Below are 12,530 nucleotides of genomic sequence, written 5' to 3'. Positions count from 1 at the left end.
AGTCGGCCATCACTGGAAAGAGAGGCCCATTGGACATGCAAACTTTATATGCCCCAGTACAGGGGAACGCCAGGGCCAAAAAAAATGGGAATGGGTGGGTAGGGAAGTGGGGGGAGGGTATGTGGGACTTTTGGGATAGCATTGGAAATGTAATTGAGGAAAATACATAATAAAAATTAAATAAATATTAAAAAATGCAAGGACACAGGCAAGGCTATCTGGTCTGAGTCGACACCATCTGGCCAGAACCTCCCCTCTGTCTATTGCCTCTTGGCGCCGGGGAAAGTCATACATCAACTGGTTGCTATGTGAACAAAGATAAGCCCCCAGCCCACAGGAACAAAGTCCTGCTTTCTGATAATGTTTAAATAAGCCAATAGTGTGTCGCTATACTGAATTCCACACCCCTAAGCCCCTTACCCCATAAAAACCCCTAGCTTCAAGCCTCGGGGCCAACATCTGTTATCTCCTGTGTGAGATGCATGTCGGTCCAGAGCTCCATAATTAAACGTCCTCATGTAATTACATCAAGAGATGGTCCTTCGTGATTTTTTGGGTGCACGCCGAATTGGGAATTGGGTAGGGGTTTTCCCCACTAGGTCTAACACTGACAGCATGGCGGCATGATGGCATGGCAACAAAGCACCAAGAATGGACTGGTGGAGGGGATGGGCCTTCCCTTTATAATTACAGCCTGTTAGTAAACTCGTATTCTGTCTCTTTCAGTCACAGCCTGCCTTCCAGAAACACCTGGTCCATGTAGGTCGTGGGACAGCTTACTACATAACATGACTACGGGTCACATGATGACCCATCTAACAGGTCCAGTTATTAGAGGGTCTTGAGGGGACCTTCTCCTAAGAACCACATGGGGGGAAAAGAGAGATGAGAACCTTGTGTAAAGAATGACACGGAAACATTCTGAGTAACCAGTAAGGTTCCAATGTATTAGCCAGGCCCAAGGTTTAAATGCACAAGCAAAAGGGGAAGTACTTCTCAGCAGGAGGAATGGGGCAGCAGAAATGCACCTCACCAGGAGGGATGGGGCAGCAGAAAAAGAGGAAGTACTTCTCAGCAGGAGGGATGGGGCAGCAGAAATTTTTCTTTTGGCAACTACATGGGGAAGCAGGAACTTGGCGGTATCAGGGTACATCTTGAGGTCAGGACATCCTATGCTGACTTACAGCTCAAATAATCTGTGGTTGTTCTCAGAGCAGTGCATCAGTGGCCCGCTTTTGACCCCCTTTTCTTCTCAGGGGGAGAGGCCCAATTCAGAGATCAGGACAATTGTGTTGTCTTAATAGCTTCCAACAACATGACATAGGACCTACTGTGTCTGACTTCTTTCCCTGTGAGCATATTATATTGGCAGGCTTACACATAGGCCAGCAGGAAATGGCACCTCCCTCATTTGTCTAAACTAGTGATAATGTTTTGCCTGAGCAAGTCCTGCTCATCCATGCATCTGTTAGGGGACACTTGAGTCACAAGCCCTTCGCCAATTATGAAGAAGTATGGTGGATGCTGGCTGCAGTCCTTGCCATGTCCTTGCTTCCCGTTCCTCTGAGTACCCGCCTACAGTGAGATTGCTGCATAAGCCTCTCCAAAGGCGCTGCACCATTCTTCATTCCCACTTCTGTACAGGAAGACCTGGAATTCCAGCCCTCCTAGGGTGTGTCAACCACACATCACCTGGAAAGACAGTGCTCTGCAAAGGCTTGAATTCTGAATTTGTTTCCTGGTGTGGCTGAGAAGGTCACAGAAGTACAAGTGTGGAAGAAGGGCCCACTGGCTCCATGGGTCTCATCATTCCAGTCACTGTTGTTCCTTTCTCTCCTGGTGTGCTCCATGGTAGATATCCTTTGACTCTTCATGTGTGGGTATGGCCACCTGTAATGTACCTCTGCTGTGTACTTTGCTCAGAATCACAAGAAAATCAGCTGACATATTAAACCTGGTGAGCCTTCTGACAGAAGCAAGAATGGAAGGACAAGGCTCATGGTGTTTTTGAGAACCACACATTACCCCATTGCACAGCTACTTCCCATTGATAACTCTATTGCACACTGGGTCTCTCCCTTTAGAGGGCTTATCACCTAGACTATATGTAATTGCAAGGGGACTGAGAAGCCCAAGAATGAGGAGAAATAAACTCTGATATCTGGGTTCTAGATTCTAGTAAGAGGTGGACTCAGAACTTGGCCACAAGTTTCAGATCCAGCCCATAGGCAGATGAGGCATATTCAAGACCAGCCTTCTTAGACAGCTGGGATGAAGTTAGAACAGGTGGAGTGATACAGCTGGGTCAGGTCACTACTCATGGAGTGAATGTGGTATCCAACTCAGTGACTTGATTCACAGTTATGCACACTGTCATTGTGGGGGCACCTGGCTGCTCTCAATGAATGGGTCCCTTCTTCTCTCACCCCATGGTCCTATGTGTGGTATCTCAGTACCCACTGGGGAAGGGAATCCTGTGTATGTGACTCTCTGATGGCCACAGGTCCACCTGTCACTGTGTATGCTCAGGAGCCTTGAGGCTCAGGAATGTCTCTGCCTGGATGGAGAGCTTTTGCTCTGCCTGGAGGCCTCTGGCTGTGTTTCCAGGCTCACAGGATTCTACGTGGCCCCAAATACTCTATACAGATACAACTTGGCCTCCTCTACCTAGTTACTAACCTGGCTTAGCCCCTGAGCTGAATCACACCGTCTTCTCTCTAAATGTCCCTGATGTTTGCAGAAGCTGCCCTCAAGGACAATCTCCACCACCCAGGCCCTGCCCATTTCTCTGCACTTGAGTAACTCATGGCTACATTTCCAAAACAGGAGTAGTGACTGGCTATTGACCCTGGCAAAGTTCCCTGTAGACCTGAGGGTTTGAGGGATCTTAATAGGCCAGGCTATGTGTCATTTAGGGTCTGTTATGCTCTTTTGGTAAACCACTTTCACCTCAGAATCATAGAAATGGCTCCATTATTCTTTGCCATGCACAAAATTTTATTCCAGGTGATCAGATCACCTGCTCTTTCTCTTCCTCCTCTTCCTACTCATCCTCCTCTTCCTCCCTCACCTCTGCCCTCATCACACAACTCCAGTCCTGTTCCCAGGTATCTTCAGGGGCTCTCTGTGAAACACCCAGAGTCTTGTTTTATCATCCACCTCCCCACTAACCACTGTTGTGACACGTCAAGACAATACTCTTTGCTTGGTGAAGGTTGTCCCTGTGGCATCAGGGAGTTAATTATGTGTCATGGGGAAAAGACAAAGCTTCCATGTTCATCAGTTTCCTCATCCATAAAGGGAGCTGAGTGAACACTGCATGGACACTTCGGTACAGGGATTCGTTTATTGATCATTTGTTCCTCCCTTTCATTTTAGGTGATGAAGGTGGAGGAGTCCAGCTGTCCTGTGAGTCTGGTCATCTGGGAACTGAGAGAAAAGGTACTACTCTGCCCTGGGTAGGAGTGTTAGGGGGAGAGGAGCTGGTGTCAGCAACAGGCCCCATGCAGCTATAGGAGAGAGGACTCCAACTGTGTGGACAGAGTCAGGAGACCCTGCAAGGGTCAGTGGGTGGAACAGACTGTATTGGGGATTACTGAGGCAGAAACTGGGCACTAAGTGTTTCAGATGCTGCAAATAGCCAGGACAGCAGGTACCCAACTTTTTGCATGGCCTCTTGTCCATATGGGTTGACCTGTAAACTTGCATAGTTCCACCAAGGCTGCAGAAGTGGAAAGCAGACATGATCAGAGTGTAACTGAGGAGGGGGTCAACCTGCTGGGAAAAGGCTTTTGGTAAAAGCAGGTAGAGGGGAGTAAACAGGGGAGCTGAAGGAAGGCCGAGTACAGGCTCAGGAAGATGAGTTTGTGTTGCCAAAAAGTCTAGGAGCCTGACCGACCATCCACTGGCTCATGTGATGTGTGACTAATAAAGTTAATCAAGGTCACTGATTAACTACAAGCATGCCTCTGTCTATCAGAGGATGGAAGCCAAAAAGCGCATAGAGACTCAATCTGATTAATTTGGAAAGAAGCCCCACCACTCTGGAAGTTCTAGTTTTCTAAAGGGTTGATAACCTTGCCCATAAAGAGGATAAACTCAGAACTTGGTACTAAAACAATGTACAGGAATTTCACCTCAACACTAACAATTGTAGGTTTAATTTTTGCAGACAGGAAGTCATATTCAAACATCATGGTGGCATCTGCTTCTGTGCCTTGCTCAGTCATGTTCAGCACAGCACTGTGGACTATCTGTGGGGAGAGAAACACATCACTCACCGAAGACCAGGGTGGTCAGGAGAAAGCCTGGAGCAAGCACTGAGTGCTAGCCTCATCTGCTGGTCAATTTCTCTGCTCCTTCCATGATCTCTAACCCTGGTGTTCCCAAGTCTCAGCTCAGGGTGTGAGATGAAAGATGTCCTCAGTCTACTCAGTGTCTCAATCTGTGCTGCCCTCAAGTCACTACAACAGGAGGACAGAAGTAGGCAATGCCATGCCTTTCCTCACAGGAGGTCTCCCAACAGCCAGCCTCACAGGGAACAGCCAGTGTGCTGGCAGACAGTGCAGGTTTCTGTTGAGGTTTGGTCTTTTGCTATCTATTACAATGCAAAGTGTGGGGCCCCAGTACCAGATTGTTGCAGAGAAGAAAGAGTCTACAAGTAGACTAATTGAACCTGTCCTCAAGTTATTGCTGATAGGTAAAAATGCCAAAAGACAATAGGAGAGGAGAAGAGACATAAATGGGGTTTAGCCTCTTGGGCTTAGGTTCAAGAAGAACCATATGGAAGAAGAATGTGTGGGAGGAGAAGAAGAAGCCATCATGGGCTCAGAATCAAGAGAGTGTGGCTCTGAGGGCTGTCCAACTGAGTTAAGAGCAGCCCAGATGCAACATAGTAAGTAATAATTCAGCATATCAATAGGAAAGTAGGTTGTAATAGCATTGAGGCTTGACCGCTGCCCAGCTTTGTTTGTTTAAGGCTTATTGTAAATATAAAGGTTGTATATGACTTTCATTTGGAAACCTATACAACTGATGCTGGGTGGAACCTCTGGCCATGATTCAACCATTTCTACAACATATTGGCACCTTACCATCTGGCAAAAACTCACTTAAAAATTAATTTGTGTTTCTCCAATGGAAAGCACATGCTGTCCCTTCATGATTAAGAGGCAGAGGGAATTGGTTTCAAAGCAAAGTCAAGTGGTTTCTCTCCCAAGCAGCAGAGAATCCATCCAATATACAGTCACCAAACTCGGACACTATTGTTGATGCCAAGAAGTGCATGCTGATAGGAACCTGATATAGCTGTCTCCTGAGAAGCTCTGCCAGAGCCTGACATATACAGAGGCAGATGCTCACAGACAACCATTGGACTAATCATGGGGTCCCCAATGGAGGACTTAGAGAAAGGACTGAAGGAGCTGAAGGGGTTTCCAGTCCCATAGGAAGAACAACAATATCAATAACCAGAGCTCCCAGGGTCTAAACCACCAACCAAAGAGTACACATGAAGGGGTCCATGGCTGTAGCCACATATGTGGCAGAGGATGGCCTTGTCAAGCATCAGTGGGAGAAGAGTCCCTTGGTCCAGTGAAGGCTTGATGCCCCAGTGTAGGGAAAGGTGAGGGTTGGGAGGCTGGAGTGGGTGCGTGGGTGGGGGCACACCTTCATAGAAGCAAGAGAGGTGGCGATAGGATAGGTGTTTTCTAGAGGGGAAATTTGGAAAGGAGATAAGATTTGAAATGTAAATAAAGAAAATATCCTGTAAAAAAAATTAAAAAGATTTGATAAAGAGCCCATAAAGATATTAGCTGCAAAAAGGGAACAAAAATCAAGAAGACCAAGCAGGACAGGTGACATGATATGCTAATCCCTCTACATGGAAACAGCATATGACATGAATGAAGATTTATTATGATGTGGTTATTAATTACACTAACTTATTTAGAGACAGTTGTCTTCCACCTGCTCAAACAAGGAGCAAAATTACATCTTAACTGATCTGTGCATCTTGCACATTCCATACAAATGTCCTTCTAGAAATAAATATTGGTTGTAAGGTTCATATATTACAGAATGAAATATCAGGAGGGCAGGCCTGACAAGATTCACCCTTAGGGATGCTGAAATGGCCTGCTGTTCCAGCTGCCTGCCTGATGCTGCCTCAACTGATGCTGTTTCCAGAGACTGGCCTCGAGAACAGCTTCAGGAAAGTCTGCTTGTCCATGATGACCTCAGGTCATCCATTCTTTCAGACAATTTCAGTCAGGAATTCATGTAAGCTCTAAACTGTCTCAACATATAGGAACCAGACAATAAAAAATGACAGCTTTATTATGACTTAACCATTTTTCAGTTTCCTTTTGGGTTAGGAATTTTTTTCCCCAACTCAGCTGGAAGCAGATATAAAAATGATGGTTTTCCCCATCTCTTAAGTTAGGATATATGAATTGGTTATTGCATGGAGTATAGATATGTTGTCATTTTGAAGTGATAATTTACAAATAATTACAGTTTTAGACAGGGAAGAAACCAAATAGAGAGCTTAGACTCAGGAATTCCCTTCCCTTCCCTTCCCTTCCCTTCCCTTCCCTCCCCTCCCCTCCCCTCCCCTTCCCTTCCCTCCCCTCCCCTCCCCTCCCCTCCCCTCCTTTCCTTCTTTCCTTTCCTCTTCTCTATCCTTCTTTCTTAGGTAAAGAAAAGGGGTTTGAAAAGAAAAATGGGGGATATTGTAATATTATAAGAGATTAGACAAATAGGGTTGGATTACTAAATTAATTCTAAACAAAGCATTTTATAACCAAAATCTTACATTGGCAGAAATCTTTATATTTTGAAGTAGAATTGAAGTTATAGTTTCTCACATTGGTACAGAATTTGTGAATTGAGTGAGGTTTAAGTATTTCATTGGTATAACTCTTTGTTTATTGATGCAATATTTAAAATTAATTTTGGTACTCTTAGGCATTGTGCCTATGCACCTCATTTAAAACTATAAGTTTAATCCTAGTCCTTTAAATCGGTACTATTACAAACTGTTTAAAATAATTAAGTAATACAAGTTAAGAGTCAGATAGTCAAAACCATGGTCATACTAGATTTTAATTTAGTTAATTACAATAAAAGTTTTTCAAATCATTAAAGTAGTAAATAGCTAAAATAATCAATGCTTAATAATTCAGTTATGTTATATATTGATAGATGGTCTGCAAAAGCATTAGAGATCCACAGAATGTGGCATTAGATGTTGCTTCATTATTAAAAGAACTTTTCACTATGAGACATGACTGCTCCTGACAATAGCCCCAGTCTGCTTCCAGGAAGGTGATGAGCATCAATGCTCCTATGTGGAGCTGCTTCAATTGAGGGATGTTAGCCACTGGGCAAGAAACGTCCTGATTGTATTAGTAGAGAGAATGCCGTTGAAAAAGGACAAATGGATGCAGGATAGTCAACTGCTAAACTCCACCAATACAGTGTTCGCTGGCCAATTGGAGTTAAGAGAACCCAGATGCAACATAGTAAGTAAAAACTTGGGTTATTGATAGGAAAGTAGATTCTAAAATTGTAGAGGTCAGGCCACTGCACAGCTATTGTGCTGTCTAGTGGTTGTTGTAAGTATAAAGGTTGTGTATGTTTTTCATCCAGGAATTAAATAGCTAAGGTGGGGTAGAAACCTCAGCTGGGAGTAAATAATTTCTACAACAAGTTTCAGCATCTCTCTTGCTCAAACCTCCTTGTGATATACATCAGCATTGCAAAGGGCATGACTTCAAATTTCCAGATTGCCATGCCCTGGTGGTACAGATCTCAGCCCCAGGGCTCTGAGTGGGCACTGGAGAGAACACTAGGCACCAATAAGCTGTGCACCCAAGAATGTGGTATGAGGGTCTGAGGGCATCTTCTCTCCTATTCTCAGATTTTTCATCAGAACTACCATTGATCCCTTGTTATTTGTTACCTTTGCTGGTACTATTATATGTGTGGGTCAAGTAGTCATGGCTGAGTCCTGCATTGAAGATGCTGAGGACGTGCAGTGGATTGTGGGAAACCCTCCAGTACAGCACAGGTTGGGACCCGCTTGGTCTAAAACCAAGCACATGTGCTTTCCCCATCATTGACTTCTAGATGTGATCAATTCCTTAAGGTAAAGAGAAACTGGCTGCACACTCTGAGAATGCTCTCTGGGCTATGATTTCTCTCTCCCAGGTAGGAGCGATCTTAGGCATGCAGGTTTTCTCACAAACTGAACATCCCCACATCTCCACATGCCCACATAGCTTTCTCTGTCTGCATTCAGGACCCAAAATGAGTGAGCCATGTCCCTTGTCTTACCTGAGAGACTATTATGTTCTTGGCACCTGTGATGCCAGAAAGGTCAGCCTGTGTGGAGAAGAGTTCCCTGATACCCAGCTCTGGAAGGATGTCTTCTAGGTTATAGTGTTGGGATAAGGAAAACTTGGGTAGGTGGAGCTCATCTATCATCCTGAGAATAAAAGAGAAATTCAAGAGCCAGAGGAACCTGTGCCCGGTGAATACAACTTATCTCTGAGGGGCAGCATTCTATGAGAGCCCTCTCAATGAAGAGGAGCCTTCTTTCCACCCATACCTAGACCACATGATTTACCTCTTCCTAATAAATTAATTATTAATCAATGCCTGAGAGTGTTTACAATGGACAGGCAACCTGGCTTGGTCCTAGCTGTTCCTTGACTGAGAATGTTTTCCTCCAGGATCCACAAAATGCAGCCCTTCCCTGTCATGCCAGCCCTCAGACATCACCTAGTGACCCTTTCATTTACAACTGGACACTGCATCAGCCTCCAGTTTTCCTTACCGTGGTTGTCTTTCTCAATCTCGCCACTGTATTCAACCTGAATTATAGCTTACTAAATAATGATTAGTTCTATTTTCTTCCCGCTCTTGTCTCTTCCTCAATTACAAGATAGCCCACAAGGATGAGAATTTTTTGTCAATGCTTGGCTGATACCCTCTCAGAGTCGAAGTCAGAGCATGGTCTTCGGGTTACTATTGCATGGATGGTGAAAGGATGATTAATAAGGGATGAGACAGCTACAGAGGACACAACTGATGCTCAGAGCTCATCTCCTGCCAAATACAATTCCCTCTGCCTTCCAAAGACACATTCAAAACTCCTTTTCATTTACAGCCTGTTAGAGACACAGGAAATCTCATTCCTTGTTCAAGCTGATCTCATTTTGTCAACAACAAAAATCATGGTAATATCAGGCCTCAGACAACTGAAACAGAGGAATGGGATTCAACTCAACTCCACCTGTCCCCTGCTGACACTTTAACCATTACACTGAATATAAGTGATAATCTGAGGTACAGGGACACTGGCCATCAGGACAACATCAGTACAGGGGTCCATGCAGTTCTGGTCCTGGACACGCACCTGGGCCTCAGTGATTTCCTCCACTTCCTCAGGGTCTCTGGTTGCAAGCTGGCTTCCACCTGCTGCATCCTGCCCTGGTCAGGGAGGATGAACATGGCCTTGACATTGCTTTTGTAGTTCAGCTCCACCACAGTGCATTTCAGTTCCTCATCCCGGAAGTAGGGTGTCCTCAGGTTCTCAATTTTCATCATGGACACCTTCACAGACCTCTTACTGTCCAATATAAATTTTCCCATGAACGTGTCATCAGGGTCAAAGGGCACCTTCCATTTACCTGAGGCAAAGCATCAGATTGTGACAGCAACAGGAACACTCCTCCTCCACATCTCTGCTCAGCTTCTGAGTTGTGACAGCAATACATGCATCTTAAGTCACTCAGAGTCACTTCAGCTGGCATATGCTGAACTGGAAAAATTTTGGTAGGTGGAAAAAATTGTAGAAATGAGGATCCAGATTTGGTTTAGAAAGGAAGATCAAATCCACAGCCTGGCTACTTAAGCTCCTGACACAATCAGGAACCTGGTTTGGAGTGTGTATAAGAGACCAAAGTGAAGGCAGTGAGACTGAAGGTGGGAGAGTTGAGGGTCCTGTCTTCCTCAGAGGAATGATGTCTAGAAGGCAATGGATGGTGGGACAGGTTTCAGGGGAAACAGAACAGCACAGACTGAGTTCTCCCATATCGTGATCAGTTCGTAATCCCACACATTGTCACTAAGACATGGGTAATGAGTCCACATCTCACACATGGGAAATGGCCACCATGACCATCAGAGATTTCAGCTCAAGCTTACTCCAGATTTCTAGTTTCTGTCCCCACAACCAGTATACACTCTGGGACTTGGTGATAAAACAATTTCTTGCTCTTGGCATCTCACAGCCTAGTCATACATCCCACCTCACAGCAAACTGCACTTGAGCTTGAGTCTGGGGAGAGTTGAGAGAGCCATGTCCTACAGTTTAACCCTCCCTGCTGTCACTTTGCTTCCACCATCCCCTGCCCACAGTAGCTCTGGGGCCTTCCTGTTCTCTAGGATTTGTCCTCCTGTCCTATATGTCTGTCCATTGCCAACCTGATTTTCTTCCTATAGCCCAAGCCTACACTCCCTGTATCCTAGACTAACTTAGCACCAAATGTACCCAATGTCTAGTTACATCATGACTTCACTCAAGCAACAATTTCTGGGCTGTTCTCCTTACTCTCTGGTCCCTATCAGGCAGGGAGTGGTAGGTGTGGGATACCTGGATTTTCCCCAACTAACCTTGTCCATAATGTCTCCAGTGGAGTCTGCAAATATCATGGACAAAACGTTTCCAAAGATTCACTGCCCTAAGAATGTATTTTGGGAATTCTGACCTATTGTATATTAATTGTATAAAAGTAAAATTCTGAGAAGCAGCCAGACATTAGTACACAACACGACCTACTGGACATTGCACTTTCCGCATGACTTGTCCCCAGTCCCTGCTTCTCAATGCCCAAAGCCATCTCATTACACAATAGGCTGAGGGGAGAAATCCTATGTAGGAACTGCCTACAGGGTTCTTCACTGGTTTTAGGTTATGATACTTTCTCCTCAAGATTAGTGTCACTAGGCTCCTTTAGCCAAGAAGTCCCAGCCTACCGGGACACTGCTGGAGACCTAGGCATGCACTACCTCATATAGGAGCATACTAGAAATGTCGGCTCTGGTCAGACAGTAGAATCCCACTTGTATAAGGAGTAGCCATGGCTTCAGCCTATTCAGTAGGGTTGGCAGTGGAAGACATGGCATTCTGATAGTCAATACGTTTAAGACACAGTCCAATCAGCCTTCTTGGATTGACAGCTCAGTGTTTCTGTTGGGCATGTCCAAGGAATTACATCAATATCTAAAAGTTCTCAGAGGGGAAGTAAGAACATTGTGTAATAAACAGTTACACACATGGCTCTGAGATGCTGAGCCTCTCCTCTCCAGTGGTCAGTGTAAGGACACAGGTTCCCAGGCAGCATCCTCTCCCTCTATTTGCCAACCATTGACCACTCTTACCTGTAAAAAGGATAGCATCCACCATCACCATGGATGTCCTCTCCTCCAGGTCTGAGATGAGTTCCTTGATCTTCCCCTGGGTCTGATTGCTCACATAGTCATTGATGAGCTTTGTGGCCTGACAAGGCTGCTGGAAATCTGCCGTGAAGACCTCAGTCTGGTAGAGAGCCCTTGCCTTCTCCTTGAACTCTGCCAGGATCTTCAGGGGCTTTTCAACAAACAGGGCATTGCCTGTGCTGATCTGTACCTGGTCCCCTGGCTGGCTGAGCCTCTGTAGAAGGTGCTCAAAGCACTGGTGGATGTCTGCCTCAGGGGTCTCTCTGACATTAAACATGAGAAGCTCTAGAATCTCTTCCAGGGTCTTGCCCTTTGCTCCTAGAGACAAGGAGGCCAAGGCAGTTGCTATGACAAATGGGGAAAAGACGATATTTTTATGTGGATTCTTCAAAGCCAACTTCTTGTACAGGATGAAGGCAAAGTCAGTGTTCAAGGAGGCCAATGTGAGACTGGGCCATTTTTTTTGAGTGTCTTGCCCTTCCTGGACTGCATTTTGCCTTCCTAGTGTTCCATCTGAAAAGCAGAGGACAGCAGGGAAGATCCAAGCCATCCAGAGCACCAGAGCTGCACTGAAAGCCATCTCCTCTGTTTTCAGGCTGAAAGGAAAACATTCCTTGAGTCTGGGAAGACTAGGTGATGCTCTGAGCATCTCCTAGGTCTCCCACCTGGCTGGCATTGTGTCCTGCTCTGCTGTCATTCCTGACTCTGTGACCATCTACAAGAGGTGCTCTGGACACTCAGATGGCAGTACAACATCATGAGCTCCCTGCTACCATGGAGGAAGTGCTGTTGTAGAAGCCAATTTTTCTATTTAAGAGAACCAGCATCCAAAAAGGAAAGGTCATTCCACCCTCACAGATAAAGGAAGAGAAAAACCTGGAACTGGGCACAAGCCATGTGTAATCTCTTCTCCCTTTCTAGATTGGCATAAGGCCCCATTAGAAGGCAGGGAGCCCTCTTCCTCTGCACTTATGTCCTCCTCTATCAACACCCTCTAGTGCAGACTGAAGGAAGGAACCTTGGAC

General features: G+C 45.4%; 1 protein-coding gene across 1 annotated transcript; it reads right to left on the bottom strand.

The window, feature by feature from the left end:
• Positions 1 to 4,052: 4,052 nt before the first annotated feature.
• Positions 4,053 to 12,085, bottom strand: LOC110288341 (serine protease inhibitor A3B-like). The gene is made up of 4 exons (XM_021154714.1): positions 11,449 to 12,085; positions 9,422 to 9,695; positions 8,338 to 8,488; positions 4,053 to 4,253 (listed from the first exon to the last, which is right to left on the bottom strand). Exons 1-4 carry the CDS (start codon positions 12,083 to 12,085, stop codon positions 4,053 to 4,055), a joined length of 1,263 nt encoding a protein of 420 aa, XP_021010373.1.
• Between the last annotated feature and the right edge of the window lie 445 nt (positions 12,086 to 12,530).

The sequence above is a fragment of the Mus caroli genome, unplaced genomic scaffold, assembly GCF_900094665.2.
Source record: "Mus caroli unplaced genomic scaffold, CAROLI_EIJ_v1.1 scaffold_6643_U1_1, whole genome shotgun sequence".
Lineage (NCBI taxonomy): Eukaryota > Metazoa > Chordata > Mammalia > Rodentia > Muridae > Mus > Mus caroli.
The sequence above is the reverse complement of the archived record's forward strand: the minus strand, read 5'-3'. Positions and strand labels throughout refer to the sequence as shown.

Coding starts and splice junctions, on each gene's coding strand:
- LOC110288341 (XM_021154714.1), bottom strand. CDS start 12,085: ATGGCTTTCAGTGCAGCTCTGGTGCTCTGGATGGCTTGGATCTTCCCT. Junction 8,489..9,421: donor AGGAAATCACTGAGGCCCAG/GTGCGTGTCCAG, acceptor TTTTATTCTCAG/GATGATAGATGAGCTCCACC. Junction 4,254..8,337: donor AGAACATAATAGTCTCTCAG/GTAAGACAAGGG, acceptor CTCTCCCCACAG/ATAGTCCACAGTGCTGTGCT.